The sequence below is a fragment of the Euphorbia lathyris genome, chromosome 6 (genome assembly GCF_963576675.1).
Source record: "Euphorbia lathyris chromosome 6, ddEupLath1.1, whole genome shotgun sequence".
Lineage (NCBI taxonomy): Eukaryota > Viridiplantae > Streptophyta > Magnoliopsida > Malpighiales > Euphorbiaceae > Euphorbia > Euphorbia lathyris.
Window position 1 is genome coordinate 34,470,481 of NC_088915.1, and position 22,062 is coordinate 34,492,542.

The window sequence follows — 22,062 nt, forward strand, 5'->3', positions numbered from 1 at the left end:
AATTAGGCTCTCGAGACAAGAAGGAAGCAACTACAAGAGCACTGGTATCCTTAATTGCTTCACTTTTCAATATGTTTGCTACAAGATTCGCGCTGCAAGTGTAAGAATTGAATTATTTTATTTAAAGGGAACAAATGCTGAGAATCAGATCTATTTTATGATAAACATACTTGGAGGAATTCATGTAGGATTCCACAACAGCGTAACTGTCGATTTTTAAAAGTAATGTAGACAATGAAACTATAAAAGAAACATCCTCTATGCCTCCAATTGCTGCAATAGCCCCTGCAGCACCTGCTCTAGCAGGCTCGTTGATTCCCCGATAATCTTCGCAGACTAAAATCTTCCTTTTCACCAGACTTTTTTAGTCAGCCTTGAAAACAAGAATTGAAACATAACATATTTTAAAGTTACATCAATCTATATGTTATGTAGATTTTAGAGTAAGATTGATTTCGGGGGTAGAATGTACCTAGTGGACAAATCTTGATTTGGCTCCAATCCCTTTTATAAGAGGGAAGTCTTTTGCTAGATAAAAAGAATTGACAGAATTTCCCTATTCCAAATAAACTAGTGATTAGAATGAGGCATGAAAAAACTGTATCACATAGAGAATCTCGATACATCCGATTAGTATTTTCTGATTTTCGAGAATAACTCTATCAATAATGTGGCGGTATGCGGTGTTTGCTGCTACGGAGAGTAGCCATGGTGCTACACTTGCCACAGATCCTGGTTGAGGACCGTTGTTCCCCGCTGAATGAGAGGTGAGTATTCCTTTTTTCCATAGCATGGAAAGCTCTAATTGCAATTATATCATTAAAATAATTAATGGCAGAACTAGATCCAATTGAAATGCTTATAATTTTGACTCCATCAGCGATAGCATCATCGAATGCTGCCAAGAGGTCTGTTCCGCCACATCCGTTCGAATTGCAAACTTTATAGGTAGCAATCCTGGCAGTGGGAACTCTTTCTCTAGCAGTATCACTTGTCACTCTGAAAAAACTAGTTTCGCTAAGAAGTCTATTTGGAACACGATATCTCAAACAACTTTATATGATTTGGTCTTTCTGAATACGTCTTTGCAGTTCCCCATTTCATTGATATCTCTCCCACCTTCTCCACCAAACTAGAACACAATCGCTCTTTTTTGTTCTATGTTTTTTCTGCTAACAGGTCTATTTGGAACATGATTTCTCAAATAACTCTATTTGATTTTGTCTTTCCAAATTACATCTTTAATTCCCACTGCTAGGATTGCTGCCTATAAAGTTTGCAATTCGAATGGATGTGGCAGAGCAGACCTTTTGGCCACATTCGATGATTCTATTGCTGATGGAGTCAACATTATAACCATTTTGACTGGATCTAGTTCTGCGGTTAATTATTTTAATGATGTAATTTCAATTGAAGCTTTCCATGCTATGGAGAAAGGAATACTCACCTCTCATTTAGCGTGGAACGACGATTCTCAACCAGGATCTGTGGCAAGTGTAGCACCATGGCTACTCTCTGTAGCAGCAAGCACCACAAACCGCCACATTATTGATGAAGTTGTTCTCGGAAATCAGAAGATACTAACTATATGTATCGAGATTCTCTATGTGATACAATTTTTCATGCCTCAAATTCTAATTACTAGTTTATTTGGAGTATGGAAACTCTATCAATTCTTTTTCTCTAGCAAAAGACTTCCCTCTTATAAAAAGGATTGAAGCGAAATCAGCAGGCTGCTCAGATTTGTCCGCTAGGTACATTCTTCCCTCGAAATCAATCTTACTCTAAAATCTACAGAACACATAGACTGATGTAACTTTAAAATATGTTCTGTTTCAGTTCTTGTTTTCAAGGCTGCCTTAAAAGTAGCCTAATGAAGGGGAAGATTGTAGTCTGTGAAGATTATTAGGGAATCCACGAGCCTGCAAAAGCAGGGGCTATTGCAGTAATTGGAGGCATAGAAGATGTTTCTTTTGTAGTTTCATTTCATGCACTACTTTTAAAAGTCGAAAGTTACGTTGTTGTTGTTGAATCCTACATGAGTTCCTCGAAATATGTTTGTCATAAAACAGATTTGTTTCTTAGCATTCGTTCCCCGTAAATAAGATAATTTAATTCTTACACTTGCGATAGTAATCCTGTAGCAAACATATTGAAAAGTGAAGCAATTAAGGATACTAGTGCTCTTGTAGTTGCTTCCTTCTTGTCTCGAGGACCTATTTTGATTGTTCCGAATATCTTGAAAGTGTGTATATCTAAAAATATTTCATATCAAGTATAAAATTCTTACTACATTTTCTACTTATATAAATTGAAATTTAATGTAGCCGGATATAAGCGCACCGTATATAGACATACTAGCAACATATCCTCTTAATATTCCACCCACGGATAACCCAAAAGGCAAGCGACAAGCTCCATTCTGCACATATACTATCTGGAACCTCCATGGCTTACCCTTATGCCATCGATGTAGAAAATTTCACCCAGACTGGTCTCCTTATGCAATCAAATCTGCTATAATGACTACAAGTAATCTAAGTGTTTTCGCACATGGAATAACTAGAAGCATAAATCATTTTCCTCTTACTGAACACTATTTTTCTAAACACCAATGTAGCTTCTCTTATGAATGGAACTAGTGATTCAGAATTCGCGTATGGATCAGGACATATAAATCCTTTAAAAGTAATAAACATGGGACTTGTATATGATGTAGAGAAAACATATTACATAAGATTTCTTTGCAGCCTTGAAGAGGGTCAATTAGAATTGGCATCCTCAAAGGAACCAAAATAGACTACAATAACCATTGCCATAAACCCGAAACTCTCAGACGAGCTTTCATTTCGACAATCCAAATTTGGTAATTTTCACCATTAAAAATTGGAGGAGAAAGAATTGATGAGTGGTTGGAAGCTATGGCTGGGTTTTGCTTTCAAATACTCATAGACACCTTAAAGATCAATGAAGCTCTGATACCAATTGTTGGTTTTTTTAAGAAAAAGTATGAAAGAATAATAAGAAAAATGGGGCTAAAGATTTAAATGAATCTGTCAATATTTTGCACACTTGAAAACGTACAAATTGATGACATTTTTAAAGGCTTATAATGCAACAAGAAAAGAGATTTTAGAGGAAAAAATAAAATCATATTTGTTAGCCACCACTATCCCACTAACAAAAGTAAAATACTTATTTTCAGAACCAGTAAATTAGACTTGGTAAAAAAACAACTTTGAATCAAAAATCAAATCTCAACACAAACAACATATCTCTTCAAACAATATTTTATGAAGATCTTCAGATATCTTGAAAATCTTTTGAAAGTCAACAACCACGAGTAAATTTCATTGATGATGTACAACCTTTGCCCTATTTTACACTTTCGTGTACAACCTTCAATTTGTTTCACTAATATGTACGACTTTATAGGTGACCTCCCACTATGGTGTACATCCGGTTAAAATGACCGGTCAATATCTGGTCAACGCGCCACTTCTATTTTTAACTCCCAAAAAATTGAATTATGGGACCACCAATTAAAATTACTTTTATACCCTTTTATTTTCTCCTAATTAAAAAACCATCTTTCTTCCTCCCCCAACTTATCTCTCTGTCTAACTTCTCTCTCTATTGTATATTCTGCCATATGCAAACCCAATTCATATTGAAACCTCATATTCATATTGCCTGCCTTTAGTGATCAAATTCCATACCTATCCAACACAATTCATCATCTCCTCTTTTACCAATATGCCGGAGCTATGCTTTCTCCTCCGTTGAAGGCGATGTTGCAGAACGTCGAAGATGCAAGCACTGCCTCCATATCGAACCTCTACTCTGCTGAAGAAGCTATTGCAGATGTCTGAGATACAAACGCCGCATCCGTAGCGAACTTCTCCTCCACTGAAGAAGTTGTTGCAGAACATTTTGGATATGCAAACTTAATTGAACATTAATAAACTTAACATCTCAAAAGAAGTAAGGGACCAATTGTTGTAATTTTTATTATTTCAAAGCTTCACCTGCTATGGGCATCAAGTCTTTAAATAAATTAATTCCTACTTTCCCAGCACTACATCCCGTACTAGAAAGATTGAAGCTTTTAATGTTGCTTCTTAGCTTGTACTTATTAATAACCATAGTAGAAAGAGATGGCGTAGGAGAGAAAAGCATGCAATTTAGAAATTACAATTTAGGCTTCAACCCAGTTTTCGCAAAAAAACATTGATGTCAGAAAAAAGCATTGGTTTAAGAGGAATATGATGAGTATCACGAGGAAGACAAGTTTATTCCCCAAGGCCATACCATTCAAGAATCCTAAAAAAATGAACAAAAATCTAAAAGTAGTTGATCGATTGAGAGATCTAAAAAAAATTAACAGAAATAAAAATGAGAGAGAGATGAGTTAGAGAGAGATGAATGGAGGGAAAGGGAAACAATGGAGAGAGAAGTTGTATAAGGGTATTTTAGTAATTATATTAGGAATAAGGGTATTTTTGTAATTTTAGGAGTGGGTCCTAATTTTTAAATGAGTAGAATGAAAAAATGATGAGGTGACGTGTTGACCAGGTGTTGACCAGTCATTTTAACCGGCTGTACACCATAGTGGGAGGTCACCTATAAGGTCGTGCATATTAGTGAGACAAATTGAAGGTTGTACACCAAAATGTGAAATAGGGCAAATGTTGTACACCATTAGTGAAATTTACCCCAACATCCACACATGAAAACATACCGATTGTTGGTCTTTTTAAAGGATTATAATGCAACAAGAAAAAATATTTTAGAGAAAACAATAAAATCCTATTTGTCAGCCACTACTATCTCACTAACAAAAATAAAATACTTATTTTCAGGAACCAGTAAACTAGACTTGGTAAAAAAAACAACTTTAAACAAAAAATCCAAATCTCAACACAAACAACATATCTCTCCATCGAATATTTTATGGAGATCATTAAACATCTTGAAAACCTTTTCAATTTCGACATCTACGCGGTCACTCAAATCAACAATCATCTTATTTACAAGACTATCTTCACTTTTATCACTTAAAAACTTTCAAAGTGCTCAAAAGAATCACCAAAACTATTATCTTTCATTCCTTATATAGAAACAATATTCTCTCTCAAATCACCAAAAACACCTATTAAAAATATTATATTTATTCCTTCTAGAAAATACCCTTCAGCTTCATCTCTTAAAAAATAAACACAAAAAATAATAAAAAACAAAAACAAAAACAACACATAAAGAAAAACATAAACAAGGAAATACCTCATCTGCAAACTTTGAAAACAACAAAGAATAAATATAACTTCTACCGTTTCCTTTACTAATAGAATGCCAATTCAACACCCTAAGACTAGTTGAAAGCACCCTCTTACCAAACAAACCTTCATCTAAGCATACATCATAAAACTATAATTGGAAAAATAGAGGACATCCTTACAATATGTAAATGGTTGGAGTATTCAAAGTTGAAGAATTATTTTGTAAAGAATGAATAGTCATATCAAATACTTGTTGACCCATTGAATAATTAGATGCCATAGATAAAAAAAAAAATTCAAAATGATGCGTGAGTACATGCTTTTTACCTCTATGCTACAAAAGAAAAACATTAAAAAAAAAAAACAATAAAAACCTTAACATGGTCCTCATAAGACTCATGTTTAATCTTATTGTCTTTCAATCAAACATATTCTACATCATCAACATTCACCAAAAGCTTCCTACCAAAATAACTATAGATCAACAATCTACCATCCTCCAGCGAATATTGCTTATTATTTAAACAACTCAATCCATTAATAGCAAAACTCTCTGAAACTTCACATTCACATGACCAACTTGAATATATATATGTACACATAACATACATAACATATTCTCTCAACTATTATGATACGTAAAATCACCTAAATAAAGAAACTTACCAAAACAACTATTCTTGAACAAACTAAATTACTATTTAGTCAATATTCCCAATTTGTACATTAGAATCTTAAATTGACTTGAGAGAAAATATGCATCCCCAATTTTGACAAAAAAAAAAAAAAAAGTTAAAATGAAATAACTTAAACAAACAAATTCAACTATAAACAAAATGGATGAACCTCACTAAAATTGCTTCATATACAAAGAAAAATAATAAAACAAACAAACAATATATATATAATAACATCAAATGTTAATGTATATCATTTACAAACGAATCAATTTAAATCAATTTAATCCAATTTCTTTAAATTTCACTCGACTCAAACTCTTCCAAAACTTACAAAAATTAAATAAAAACACAAAAAATCTAATTAATATGTACAAATAACTTATAAAATTGACTAAATTTAAAATAAAACAAAACAAAATTATTATACCTCCAATTTACCAATCATAACAATTTCCTCCATCTCCGAATTAATAAAAGACTTCTTCATATACTAACTTTTTCACTCGTTTTCTCTCATCCATCTTCACATCATACTTAATAATCTTACCCCATTGTTTTTCTGAGCAAAAATCTTTCTTCTCATTGGCATGCAACTTCTTCCCCAACTCTTTATTCTACTTTTTAATAGGCATATCGCTCTTTAGAACCACGTTCATCTCACCAATACTACTAAAAGGCCTAGGATTATTCAAATCGACATTTGGTGTGCCGAAATTACATGTATTAAAACTCCTCATTTTAGTGTCTTTTATAGTACAAGTACTTTAATTAACCCTAAATGGACCCCTTATATTTGGGGCTAATTACAAATCTAGCCCAACTAAGAGGTGTCACTTACATATCTAACCCACTTTGCTTCCATCTTACCAAATTAGACACTTTCAACCATTTGTGACAAAATTACCCTTAGTTCCTTCTTCTTCTTCTTCTTCTTCTTCTTCTAGTTCTTCTTCTTCTTCGTTTCAACTTCTTCTTCAATTTCCGATACCAATCGTTAGTGATTTTTGAGATTATTGACGTATTATGTTCAATTTCCCGTAGAAATTGTATGTTTTTAGCTTATACGTCTGCTTTTCTCGTTGGTCTTGACTCTTTCTTCATCTGTAATGGTATCGTTTCAATTTCCTCTATTTTCCACAAATTTTCTCCATTTTTTTCCATTGTTGTCGCATTTGTGACGAACTTTGTCGCATTTCGTCACAAATGCAACAATAGTTGCCACATTTCGTTGCAAATGCGACAAGAGTTGTCGCATTTGCAATGATATGCAACAATTGTTGTTGCATTTGTGACGAAATGTGACAAATTTCGTCAGAAATGCGACAACAATGGAGGAAAATGGAAAAAATTTATGGAAAATAGAGGAAATTGAAACGATACCATTACAGATGAAGAAAGAGGCAAAACCAACGAGAAAAGCAAGCGTATAAGCTAAAAACATACCATTTATACAAGAAATTGAACATAATACGTCAATAATCTCAAAAATCGCTAACGATTGGTATCAGAAATTGAAGAAGATGAACCGAAGAAGAAGTTGAACCGAAGAAGAAGAAGAAGAAGAAGAAGAAAAAGAAGAATCAGAAGAAGAAGAATCAGAAGAAGAAGAACAAGAAGAAGAAGCAGATGAAACGGAAGAAGAAGAAGCAGGAGTAGATTGATCGATTGATCGAATAGAACTAGGGTAATTTTGTCCAAAATGGTTGAAAGTGTCTAATTTAGTAAGATGGAAGCAAAGTGGATTAGATATGTAAATGGCCACTTTCCTCCATCTCCGAATTAATAAAAGACTTCTTCATATACTTCTTTGCTAACTTTTTCACTCGCTTTCTCTTATCCATCTTCACATCATACTTAATAATCTTACCCCATTGTTTTTCTGAGCAAAATCTTTCTTCTCATTGGCATGCAACTTCTTCCCCAACTCTTTATTCTACTTTTTAATAGGCATATCGCTCTTTAGAACCACGTTCATCTTACCAACACTACTAAAAGGCCTAAGATTATTCAAATCGACATTTGGTGTGCTGAAATTACATGTATTAAAACTCCTCATTTTAGTGTCTTTTATAGTACAAGTGCTTTAATTAACCCTAAATGGACCCCTTATATTTATCATTTGGTTTAGTTGATGCTTAAAGATGGAAATCCGAAGAATTAAAGCTTATAGGGACCACTCAAGTATTTTCTTGGAGCTGTTGGAAGATAGTTGTGGCAGATAGCACAAGGAAGATGTAGTGCCATCTTTTATGCCATTTTGAGTGACATTTTTGTAACAGTTAGGAAGAACAATTGACTTTTTTGTAATTTGAGGCCATGTACCTTTTAAGTCTTGTCCTAAAAAGATCATTTTAGGGCACCTTTTCACAAACAGAGTATAAGTAGTACATTAAACAGTTGTCTCTGCATTCAATAGCTGTGCACCTTTTTACCTTTATCAAAACTTCTCCTTTTTAAGTTTGGGAAAATTACACAGAAATTCATCTTTGAGAAACTATTTACAACTATGTCAAGTCATAATTTTGGATTATATCAAACTAGTAAAATCAGTACTTTTAATATATTTTAAGGATTGGAATTTATAAATTAGGAGTCTAGAATATATTTTCTAGGGTTTATGATTCATGAATTGAAGTCTAGAATTTTTAAATTAGGATGTAAAATCATAATATATAGAAAATAATGACATATTAAGAATTAAATTTGGTGGTATGACTTAGTTGTAATTTTGTACTTAAGTATGATATTCATGTAATTGGCCCTCTTATTGTTTGTTGTTATCACCATTTTAGATAAAGTTTTAGAGTATATTTATCTTTATTTTGAGCTTTAATGTATATTTTCCCATGATTATGAATGACTTGTATCTTATTTTTCTCTTAATTAGAGTTTTGGGCGGTTTCAGGTAGTTTAGGGCCTTAAAACGGAGAAAATTGGCAGTGTCAGTAGGTAGCTCGCCAAGCTACTATTTTTGAGTCAACGGAAGAAAATATAAAGTCAAAGATGCACAACTCGAACATAAGTGGTAGCTTGGTGAGATGGACACAGCAGCTCGGTGAGCTATGATAGAAATCAATAGTTAACTTTTATTAAACTCTACTTGAAAGAGCTTGGTCTTATCCGACTTCTACGACTCTAATCCGACCAGAGGAAGCTAGGAGACCTACTAGAGATCAGAGGACGATCTAAACACTATAAATAGTAGCCTTTACAATGTAATTGGGGAGATTGGTTAGTTCTTAGATAATTTAGTCGTAACTTAGTTTTACTTTCTGTTTTTACATACTTTACTTTATATTTCATTTTCCTTACTTTATTTTGCTGTTTCTTTCCATTGTTGATATGAGTTTGAAAATGTCATATTTTGAGCTTGAAAATATCATATTTTGTGTAGTAATTTTCAAGTTCATATCACCGATTGATTGAAACCTACTATTCTCTAGATCAAAAAGAAAAATAAATTGCTCAAAATTTGTTTTTAGTTTGTATTATAGAGCATCTTTGCTTAGGGACAAGTAAAAATTCAAGTGTGGGGATGTGATATGAACCTAGAAAGTTCATATTTTTAGTACTATAATGAATTGTTTTATTAAATAATCCAAATATTCATTAATAAATTCAAGTATCATATCTCCATTACGTGTTTTATTTTTCTTTCCAGGCAATTAAGAAATTTAGGATGAACTTACAACAAAAAGTGCAAAAGAGCCAAGCTTATGAAGAAAAATGAAATTCCAGATTGCGCGGCAGTGCAATTTCCAGATTTTGTATAAATTCACAGATGCTGCAGCAAACAATTTCCTTCCCAGATTCTAAGGTCATATTATTCCAGAAATATTTTAGAAGGCTTCACCCCAAAAGTTGCATCTTCGCATCCCAAAAGACACGTCCTTCTAAAAAGGTGTCTTGAAAAAACATGTCCCAATGGAAGGGTGCTTTCAATTCCTTATTACTTAAAGAAGCCAAATACAGAATCAGAAATATATACAGATATAGAGAAAACATCTGAGAATTGATACAAAAGAATTAGAGAGCAACTCATTAGTTACAAGTCAATTTTGGAGAAGAGATATCAAGGAAGAAGAAGAAGACTACATGTAAAGGATAGAGAGCTCATCCTTCCCTTTAACTTCATTCTTTCTTTCTTGAATCTCTACATTTATGTTTAGTGTTATGTTGATGTTTATGAATTACAATTTTTCAATCAAATCAATATTCAAGTGTTCTTCATTACTACATAAATTCCATTATAGAGTTTCCTTATATGAATGTTTTCAATCTTTTCATATATTGATATTCTTAAGTTAGGAAATACATTGAGAGATTGATCCTAACTAAGATTATAAGGAATTGATTATTCGGTATTCGCTAGAGAGACCGGGTTTATTGAATGATTGCTGTATGTTAACTTGTATACTTGCAATTTCATATGACAATGAAATTAATTCTCTATGTGAGAACCAGGAATTAATGCTTCATATGAACTTATAATAGACTCCGATTTATTTCGAGAGAGTAAATTGAAAACTATAATTAACTTAGCCTGTAACGTCAGAATAAATATTTATAAAAACATACTTTAAGCACATCCATTCCATTTCATTTATATAAAAATAATTTATTTATCAAAGTTGTTTTTAGTTTAATGTGGTTTAGTTTAGTTTATTAGAATCAAATGTTTTAATCCATTTAAATTCAGATTTACTGTAAACAAAATAAACAGATAAAAGTGATAGTGAGTATCTACATTCTCTTCGTCTTTTATTCTTAAATTAATAAACCTAACTTGCTGAACATGAGTTCATCTTTAATCCATCCCATCATGCCTTTATATCTTAGCTCAGACATGAGCTAAAACACTATAGGTTAGGATGGCGATGAAACATGCTTAACGAGTATGGATCGCTAATAGGCGTTTATGTTGTGTTGTAGGACTTAACTAGAGAATTAACTAAAGGTATAGCTTACCTCTACCTAAGAAACCTAACCAAGTAATTAGGTAGAGAAGTTGAATTGTGAAATCTAACCAAGTAAACGAGTCAACTTAGCATATTAGTTAATCCTATACCTTAACCGGATAGTGCGGCTTCATGGTACAGGTTATAGCTTAGACTTGGTTTTCATAGCGTCTAATGCCTTCAAACACAATTAGGAATTTTGCCTAACCAAACATCAGCCTAATAGTGTTTGAGGTAGATTTAGTAGTTATTGACCGGAGTTATTGTCACGTCCGTGACTAAATTTCTAGAATTTATATTTTGATATTAGTATATATGATAATTATTAGGTGTATGATTTTTATTTGGTAGAAAAAGTTTGGAGTTAATTTGAGGATTTTATGTGGAAATGAAAAGTTTAGAATAATTTTTAAAAGCTTATATAAAGATGGAGGATCAAACGTGATATTTGCCAAGTTTTTCTCAAAAGTTCAGAGTATAATAAAGATATACTCCATCATCGTCGTCATCAACATTCATTTCCTTTTCTTTTTCTTTTTCATTTTCATTTTCATCATCAATTTTCTCTAAACCGTTTCTCCACCGTTTCTTTGATTTACGGAGATTCGACCGTCCGAATCACTCGAAATTGGAACCATAGCATCCTTATATATAGATATAAGTCCTAGCCGAAGAGTTTTTGAGTTTCGGCAGTGTTTGGAGGAAAATGTCTTAGACAGAGTTTAGAGGCGAATTGAACGGATTTGTGGTCTTTAATTAGTGACCAAGGTAAGTAACTATCAACTATATTTTGAGTTTGATAAATATATATATATATATATATATATATATATATATAATCAAAGGATTTACAGAAATTGATATTTCAGGGTTTATACGGGTATTTTGTAAACTTGGGGTTTTCCACGATTTTGCTTTTTATTGTGATATTACGGTTCAAATGAAGCTAATGATTATGCTTCTATGTGAATTTCGGATTTTACTTGATTATGTTGATTTAAGGCTTGATTTGATTGATTTACAGATATACGTATATGTTTTTGGTTTCAAGTTGATGATTTCTTACGAATTGTTTTGGATTGAGAAATCTATTACGGTTATTATTTTGGATTGAAATCCAAATATGATTTTTATGATACAAAAGGGCTAATTGAAGCCAAATGATTTTTGGTTATCAAATAGTTTGGAATTTGATTGTGAAAGGATATTTGAGCACGTTATGATTTTATGATTTTATATCCATCGGGAGTTATCCGGATAGGTGGTTCCATATTTGAAGACCATGTTCAGTGAGGGACATGGCCTGTGTACACAGTCTGAAGACCTATTGGGTATGGCAGTGAAGTGTTGGGTAAGACCATATGGGATAGGCAATGTTAAGAGACGTCTCGATTATATATGTGGTTATGGATTGATACTTCAGGGGAGAAACTCGAGGATGGATACAATGTTTTAAGTTCATTTGGATTATGTTTTACGTTATGATTGATTTTGATATAAGGTTTTACGTTTAATTGATTACGATTTGGTTTAATAAAACGCTTAATTGATTATAATATTTTATAAGGTTTTGAACTCAAGAATCGATACAAGATTTTATATTTTTGGTTTTTGGTTTACTACTTTGACTATATTATGAACTTTGGTTTTGAATATATTTTATAAGGTTTTAATTAAATCCCTTTTTAAAGGTATATATGTAGCTATGATCAGTAAGTTGGTTTTTATAGCTGATAGTTTCTTACTGAGATTTTTGTCTCACCTCTTTAAATGTTTTAATATTTTTAGGTGATAAAGTACAAGATATAGAGAAGGTTACTGACCAATTAGCCGAGGTTGGAGACTCTTAAGTGTTGATTATGATCTTTCTATTTCACGCCCGATGCCGATTGAGGTCGTTTAGGGTCGGGTGTGACAGTTTGGTATCAGAGCTCTAGATTAAATTCTTCGGACCTAAGGTTGATAGTAATTAGAGCATATGAATATTTGGTGATAACTAAGAAATAATCGATAGTAATTGAGGAATATTGATTTTGGTGATAGCTAAGAAATAATTTGAAATTTGTCGAGGATTGAGTAACTAGCTAATGAGGGGTCGAAATGAGATTTGATGGTTAGTAAAATATTGGGTGTATGAACATCTAGAGATAATAGAGAATTTTTTATATAGGTGTTGCGGGAGAATCAGATCCGCATCTTAATCTTATGATGCATTTTTCGACTAGATATAGGCCGAATCTGTCATGAAGTCCTAAATGAAAGTTTTTTTTTTATTATCTTACGTTTCCAAGGGTTTTTGAATCACCTTAATCGGACTCCGTATGAAAAAGTTATGCTGGAAACGACATATGTTGGCCATGTTAGCTTGAAACCAGAATTTGGTTTTTGTTTTGATTTTTCTCCTTAGTATGACTTGGAATTGATATTTGAGAGTTTAATAGTTAGCTAAAAAATATACGTATCTCAGATGTGAAGTAAGGTTAGGAGACTTTGTAATGGTATGATGAGTTTTGAAGTTAATATAGATGTGATTAAGAAAGCGAGAATGTGGAGATTTCAATAATTGTTTTGGAGGTTGATTATAAATTGGAGATTATGAAAGGAGTTTAATAAGTTATGAAATCTTAATTGGAATAAATGATATCCAAATTCAAATTGCAGATCTATTGTTGAACTTTATCAGGTTGAAGTTTAGAATTATTGAGAGTTATATAAATGATGTTTCGAGAGATACCGATGTTAGTGAACAATAGGAAGTAAAGTTGGAGAATATATTAGAGTTCACGATTTAATGATTAAATATGAAAATTTGGTAAGCTTAAATAGTGTTTGAGGAAATAATTAAGATATGAATTTTGAGGATAAATTTTGCTGATCTTAAACACAGTTTGAGGTAGGAAATTAAGAGATAAATATGATATAAGAGGATATATATGTTGATAATTGAAAATAGAAGTTATTGTTAGTTGAAGTTTGTGTGATTATGGTTTAAGTTTATATAAGGAATATACAGATCAAATTGAGTGTTTATAGGTCAAATAAGAAAATTGAATGATATTATAAAGTTATTGACTTTTATGGATGTAAAGATATTATTTGGAGTTTGGAGAAGACATAATTGATTGTCGTAATTTAGGTACTCTATATTTCTTGATTATATTGTTTGGAGAAACGATTAAAGTTTATTTGGTTGGATTGATGATATATATAGTGGTGATTATAAAAAAATAGCAGGTTACCTTAATTGATTTTAAGGAGTTAACTGGAGAATTATAATAGTGATATTGATATTAAAATTTTATGGAAATTAGACTTATTGATAGGAAATTGTATCATCATAATGAGGTTTATATTGGTGATGTTGATATTGAAATTTATGAAATGACTCTTATAAGAGTGATGATGATGTTGATGCTAATGATTGCAGATTATAATATACATAGTTATTGGAGTGAAAAATTATAGATACAATTATTATGATGAAGTAAGATTATATACGGAGGCAAATCATTATTCGAATTATTTGAAGTTTTCAATATCACACATATTAACGGTTCAAAAGTAATATTTTTGAAGTGTATAGAATTTGGAGATAGGTGAAATATATTTGATATATATGCAATTGATGGAATCAATTGAGATCTAACTATATTAAAAGTGAGATTTCGTTTATGTTAGGAAAATGCAAATATAAAGTGTATCATATCATATACAATTGAATATATGATCTTTGAAGTTTTCTTGTGGATTTGACTAGGTTGAAGTTTAGAGTTACTAAGGGTTATATTTAATGAGTGTTACAAAGATATCGATATTGATAAATCATGGAGTTAATGGAAGGAAACGTTAGAATTTGTGGTCTTATGATGATTATGAGGAATCTTGATAATTTGAAAATGGTTTCGGAAGGAAATTAAGATAGATTAGAGAATATGAATTTCGAGGACGAAATTTCTTAAGGTGGGGAGAATTGTCACGTCCGTGACTAAATTTCTAGAATTTATATTTTGATATTAGTATATATGATAATTATTAGGTGTATTATTTTTATTTGGTGTTATAGAAAAAGTTTGGAGTTAATTTGAGGATTTTATGTGGAAATGAAAAGTTTAGAATAATTTTTAAAAGCTTATATAAAGATGGAGAATCAAACGTGATATTTGCCAAGTTTTTCTCAAAAGTTCCAGAGTATAATAAAGATATACTCCATCATCGTCGTCATCAACATTCATTTCCTTTTCTTTTTCTTTTTCATTTTCATTTTCATCATCAATTTTCTCTAAACCGTTTCTTTGATTTACGGAGATTCGACCGTTCGAATCACTCGAAATTGGAACCATAGCATCCTTATATATAGATATAAGTCCTAGCCGAAGAGTTTTTGAGTTTCGGCAGTGTTTAGAGGAAAATGTCTTAGACAGAGTTTAGAGGCGAATTGAACGGATTTGTGGTCTTTAATTAGTGACCAAGGTAAGTAACTATCAACTATATTTTGAGTTTGATAAATATATATATATATATATATATATATATATAATCAAAGGATTTACAGAAATTGATATTTCAGGGTTTATACGGGTATTTTGTAAACTTGGGGTTTTCCATGATTTTGCTTTTTATTGTGATATTACGGTTCAAATGAAGCTAATGATTATGCTTCTATGTGAATTTCGGATTTTACTTGATTATGTTGATTTAAGGCTTGATTTGATTGATTTACAGATATACGTATATGTTTTTGGTTTCAAGTTGATGATTTCTTACGAATTGTTTTGGATTGAGAAATCTATTACGGTTATTATTTTGGATTGAAATCCAAATATGATTTTTATGATACAAAAGGGCTAATTGAAGCCAAATGATTTTTGGTTATCAAATAGTTTGGAATTTGATTGTGAAAGGATATTTGAGCACGTTATGATTTTATGATTTTATATCCATCGGGAGTTATCCGGATCGGTGGTTCCATATTTGAAGACCATATTCAGTGAGGGACATGGCCTGTGTACACAGTCTGAAGACCTATTGGGTATGGCAGTGAAGTGTTGGGTAAGACCATATGGGATAGGCAATGTTAAGAGACGTCTCGATTATATATGTGGTTATGGATTGATACTTCAGGGGAGAAACTCGAGGATGGATACAATGTTTTAAGTTCATTTGGATTATGTTTTACGTTATGATTGATTTTGATATAAGGTTTTACGTTTAATTGATTACGATTTGGTTTAATAAAACGCTTATTTGATTATAATATTTTATAAGGTTTTGAACTCAAGAATCGATACAAGATTTTATATTTTTGGTTTTTGGTTTACTACTTTGACTATATTATGAACTTTGGTTTTGAATATATTTTATAAGGTTTTAATTAAATCCCTTTTTAAAGGTATATATGTAGCTATGATCAGTAAGTTGGTTTTTATAGCTGATAGTTTCTTACTGAGATTTTTGTCTCACCTCTTTAAATGTTTTAATATTTTTAGGTGATAAAGTACAGGATATAGAGAAGGTTACTGACCAATTAGCCGAGGTTGGAGACTCTTAAGTGTTGATTATGATCTTTCTATTTCACGCCCGATGCCGCCGAGGTTGGAGACTCTTAAGTGTTGATTATGATCTTTCTATTTCACGCCCGATGCCGATTGAGGTCGTTTAGGATCGGGTGTGACAGTTATTATTTTCTAATGGAAAATCACCATCTCGAGTTAACCTTTAAATTCACACAACATACACTTATTGATCCATATGAGTTAGCATGCGGATTATAGGTGTGCATATATTTTCGGTGTAAAAAATAAAGCACACAATTCTCTTGAAATGGTTTGATGTTTGATTCCCTTTAAACACAAACTAGCCACAAAAGTAATGGTCCAAAGCTTTTAGCCCACATAACACAATCCATGGAAATCAATTACAACTAAAGGGCGGCCCGGTCGCATTACGCGTCCCCGCTGAGCGAGGGTCCGGGGAGGGGTCCCACCACAAGGGTGTATTGGGGGCAAGCCTTCCCTTGCCAATTTAATTGGCAAGAGGCCGCTCCTAAGACTCGAACCCGTGACCTCTGGTCACACGACAACAACGTTTTACCGTTGCGCCAAGGCTCGCCCTCAAACTATTAGGATTCTAGACATATCTTAACAAACATATATGATAAAAGATGAAATGAAAAACAAGGCTCTTGCTTTGATTAATTGGTTGAACAATTATTGTTTGAACAGTGTATTTAAAGAACAATACCTAATATCTATCTGTAAACAACAATTGGACTCCTCACATTGTGAGTCCCATCATTCCAAACCAGTGATGCACTCATCATCTGGTCATTGCTCAAACCTCGGCCGCTAACAGTCACATTGAATGACTTTTTCTCATTTATAGACTTAAAGGAGAGGACATTAGGCACAACTTCAACCTTTAGTTTCAAACTTGTAGAAACATGTGCTTTGTACGTGGATTTAGGAATGCCAACATTGGTCACTGTTCTACTAAACCTGACTATGAAAGACTGATTACCACCAATTTCGGCTGTCATACAAGGGTAATTCAAATCCTTCACTGACGCCTTCTTGTCGCCTTTAGTGCACCTAGTACTATTATCTCCTGAGATGGCTCTAATTGCAGTTTCGTTATAGCCTATGCTGCAGAGAAATGTTAAGTAGTCTGTTTTTTGTGCGTCATAAACAAGTCCTGGATGTATAGCTCTTAAGGGGTTTATGCCTCCAGATCCATAAGCGAATTCAGCGCCCGAATTTTCAGTAGCATTCATAGGAACAGCTATACAAGCATTTGAAATGTAAATGATGAGTATTGCAAAGCTTATAATTCAATAAGAGGCAAATGATTATAGTAATTTACCAGTCGTCATAATAGCAGATTTAATTGCTGAAGGAGACCATGTTGGGTGAAATGTCTTAATATAAGCTGCTATACCAGCTGCATGAGGACAAGCCATTGAAGTTCCTGATACTATGTTGAACTTAACTCTCCGCTCGTCTAGAGGGTTAAGTGATAGTGGTGCATTAGGAGCATATGCTGCCAATATATCAACACCAGGCGCCACTATATCTGGCTGCATTGCATTCAATTTGTTTTAACTTAGAATATTTGATCAAGTTATTCATACTATGTACCTATACTATTTCAGTCTACCTTCAAAAGATCCCGAACAATCATATTAGGCCCTCGCGAGGAGAAGGAAGCAACTAAAGGCGCCGTAGAATCTTTGATAGTTTCGCTTTTTAATAATTTTTCTACAGGACGTCTGCAATTAATGTATAGTAAGAATTTCGTGACTTAAAAAAGATAAATGTATGTGAATGCGAGATTATACCTTGAGGATTTCATGTAGGACTTCAAAGCACCAAATCTTTCGTCATTCGGTAAAACTAGTGCAGGTAATGGCCAAGTATTCGAAATGTCTTCTCGGACACTGCCTCTTAAGATAGATCCAACTGCACCAGCCCTCTTCGCCTCATTTGCCCCGTCTACATCACCACAAACCACAATCTTCCCCTTCACTAGACTGCTGTTTAGGCACTGGTCGAAGCACCAACTAAAATGAAACAGAATTAAACACTTTCTTCTGTCTATAAATTTTGAATTCAGAAATTGATTTTACAAGTAGAATGTTGTTTTTGCTTCGCTACTGTTTATCACAGGAAAACTTTTGCCTTTTAGATCAAAAGAGTTAACAGAATTCCCCTGTTTCCATTAAATTATTCATTAGAATGAAGCAATAGGAAAGTGTTAATTGAAGAATATAATGTCATATGGTCTAAAGGTACATACTATTAGTTCCTTCCCATTTCCAAGAACAACTTTGTCAATGAACCGGCGGTCTGTGCTGCCTGCTGCCACGGAGAGAATCCATGGTGCTACACTTGAAACATATCCTAAATTCGGACCATTATTGCCTGCGGAATTACACGTTAGTATTCCTTTTTCCATTGCATGAAAAGCTCCAATGGCAATCACATCATCAAAATATTCAAGTGGAGAATCAGATCCAATAGAAATGGTAATAATGTCAACTCCATCAGCGATAGCATCATCGAATCCAGCCAAGATGTCTGCTCCACTACACCCCGCTGCGCAAACTCTATAGGCAGCAATCCTAGCAGAAGGCACTCCACCCCTTGCAGTACCATTTGCCAAACCGAAAAAACTTGCATTCCTTACACTCCTCCCAGCTGCTGTTGATGCAGTATGCGTTCCATGGCCATCACCATCTCTTGCTGTACTAGATTCAAGTCCATAGTATCGAGCTCCAATCAGCTTGCTGCAATATGAATATTATCATTGAAAGATAATAAGGAAAGTAGAAAATGCATGCATATAAGTATTGCTTTGGTTAAGGCATAGAAACACATGAGTACTTGTTGCAGGTGAAATTTTGACCGCCTTTGCAACTTCCTTTCCACTTCTTTGGAGGAGGATTAAAACCTTCATCGTTGAAACTTTCTGATTCAGGCCAGATTCCAGTATCTAGAACACCAATTATAAGATGACTCTCAGCAGTAGGATTTTGATGTGTAGTCTCCTCAAACCCCAAAAAGCTCCAGGATCTCGTAGTATGGAGCTTGTAAGTTATGCTTGGGAAGACTGAGACTACTTCCTTCGAGCCTAGAGAGGTTCATCGAAAAGGAACAAACGTATTAGAAACATAATTTCCTTCACTGTAACAGCAAAGGATAAGATTTTACAGAACTTACTCTGAAGCTGTTTGGCCTCAGAATCAGAGAGCATAGCAGCAAATCCGTTGAAACTCCTCCCATAACTTTGTACTAACAAATTTTCTGCAGAGCTGCAGAAGGCAAATGCGGGAGCAAATTAACAGAGAATGAAAGGGAGATGGGAATTTGAAGCTATAATGATTTATAGTACCTGCTCTCAATTACTTGTTGAAGCAAACTAAGATGGTGAGCTGATGGTGAATATTCCTCTTTACGAAGTGAACCCATGTACACAATGTGCAACTTCAGAAAAAAAAACATTTAACAAATTTATCATTATTAATATTTTGTGAAGGAAACATCAAACTAAAAGGCTGTGGAAAACTGATTAGCTACTGACCTTTCTATCTCCATCTGCAGAGATACTGGATAAGTTGAAATTGAATATCAGAAAAAGGCTAAGGCAGTGAAGAAATAGTTTGAAAGAATTAGCCATTTGTTAATTCTCATGGTTGAAAGGAAAAAGGCTGTGATTTTTATAGGGAAATTTGCTGAAACAAATCTCTCAGATAAATCCATTCAAGGCATATATTGGTTTTTCCTTCTAAATGTGCTTAAACAATAATAAGTTCTGATGGCATTCCGAATTTGGATTCTTACATTCCTAAGAAATCAAATGCATGAATGTAATCTGATTTTCATACATTCAATTTCAAGAGAATGAATTCTATATTTGATGCATGTTTCTGGATTGGTTAGATTGTTGCTGTTGGAAATTTTGCCTTCACTACCAATTCTCGTCGGATCGATCCTCGGACTCAAAGAACGTTTTATACTACTTGTGACCGGATACACTTGCTCGTCAATATATATTTTACTGTTATTAAATATTATAGATTAATAAATTTAAGATAGGAAATCTCTTACCTTAAGTATAAATACCCCTTTGTCAAAAAAAAAAAAAAAAAAAAGTATAAATACCCTTCTATCAATGTTACAAATATTTAATATATCATTTATTTCTCATTAGTTTATTTTCTATTAAATTCAAATACATTGATCAAGGTTATATACTAGAAACGCTCAACTATTGATAATATTTCACATTCATCGTAAAACTAATTTTTTTTGACAACTTTAGTGATTGAATGTGGATGTTAGGAGAGTAAGGACTTTAGTACAGAATTAGGAAAATTAGGGTTAAGAATAGAATAATAGTGAAGGAGAATAGAAGAAAATAAAATAGATTAGGATATACTTTGGATTGTTATTTCTTATTCCATAGATATAACTTAATAATAAATGGACAAATAAGACATAAAACTTAATAATAAATAACGACTAATAATAACGAAACTTAACTAATTTACTTCTTTCTTATGTAATAGTAGATTTAGAATGTGGGTAAATTCCATCAATGGTGTACAACATTTACAACATTTCACATTTTGATGTACAACCTTCATTTTGTCTCACTAATATGTACGACCTTATGGATGACCTATGTATAGCAGGTAAAAATGACCGGTCAACGCGCCACGTCAGCAATTTGACCGGTCAAAAAATCAAAAATTGACCCACCAAATAAGCAAGTACTAAAAAACCCTTATTTGGATCTTCTTTCTAAAATTATCTTTCTCTCTCTTGAATCCTTCTCATAAATCCAACATTTTCTCTATCTAAAATCATAAATCCAACATTTTCTCTATCTAAAACCAATTGTGGCTTCTCTCTCACTCTTCATTTCTCTCTTTAAAACTGCCTGGCATTAGTAGCGCATATTGAGAACCACTATAACATTTACTTAAAGACATGCCTGATACACAATGATTTTTCGAGGCACAATGTAATCCAGGTGGTTTATTTACCCAACCAAGTGACCACAATTCACAAAAACATGATTCTGAATTAGCTTGCTCCATACCACATAATCAAATTCAACGTTAATGCTAAATGTATGAGTAAATTGTACCACTTAACTACAATGTTCGCTTTTTTTTTCCATCAAAATCCCATTTAAATAATTCCTCTAGAATTGCAAAAGGTAAACCTCCATTTTTAGGTGTTACAGTAACAATCTTAATAAAGTAAACAAAAGCTTGAAAAAAGTAGTTCAGGCTTAAACCAATTGTTCCACTCAAACCCCTAGCTTAGTGCGGTGCCAGTGCCTGCGCTTTGCATTGTACCGGATGGTGTTATCAGTTCTCATGCGGATCCAGTGAGGGATGGGCCTGTTCTGCCTCATCTTCTTCGCCAGCTTTTTCTTGATCATGAAACTCTTATGTGACGACATTTTCTTGGCTTGTAATCAGGTCGCCTGGAAGGAAGCTGTGGATGCGAAAGCCTGGCGACACTTAACTACAATATTCTTACACTGCTTCAGGGGCGGAGCCAGCCCAGGGCTCGGGGGGCTCCGGCCCCCCGGCCGCCGGCTCCACCATTGAGTAGAATTTTGATAGTCCCCTAATTA

At 33.2% G+C, this 22,062-nt stretch overlaps 2 protein-coding genes across 2 annotated transcripts; both read right to left on the minus strand.

Annotated features, from left to right (window-relative positions):
* Positions 1-17,164: 17,164 nt before the first annotated feature.
* Positions 17,165-19,895, minus strand: LOC136233647 (subtilisin-like protease SBT4.3). The gene is made up of 9 exons (XM_066023370.1): positions 19,804-19,895; positions 19,632-19,723; positions 19,296-19,542; positions 18,709-19,198; positions 18,539-18,621; positions 18,251-18,472; positions 18,070-18,181; positions 17,776-17,989; positions 17,165-17,694 (listed from the first exon to the last, which is right to left on the minus strand). Exons 1-9 carry the CDS (start codon positions 19,878-19,880, stop codon positions 17,165-17,167), a joined length of 2,067 nt encoding a protein of 688 aa, XP_065879442.1. The 5' UTR covers positions 19,881-19,895.
* Positions 19,896-21,571: 1,676 nt separating this feature from the next.
* Positions 21,572-21,916, minus strand: LOC136233648 (large ribosomal subunit protein eL39z/eL39x-like). The gene is made up of 2 exons (XM_066023371.1): positions 21,736-21,916; positions 21,572-21,670 (listed from the first exon to the last, which is right to left on the minus strand). The coding sequence occupies exons 1-2, from the start codon at positions 21,883-21,885 to the stop codon at positions 21,572-21,574; spliced, it is 249 nt and encodes an 82-aa protein (XP_065879443.1). The 5' UTR covers positions 21,886-21,916.
* Between the last annotated feature and the right edge of the window lie 146 nt (positions 21,917-22,062).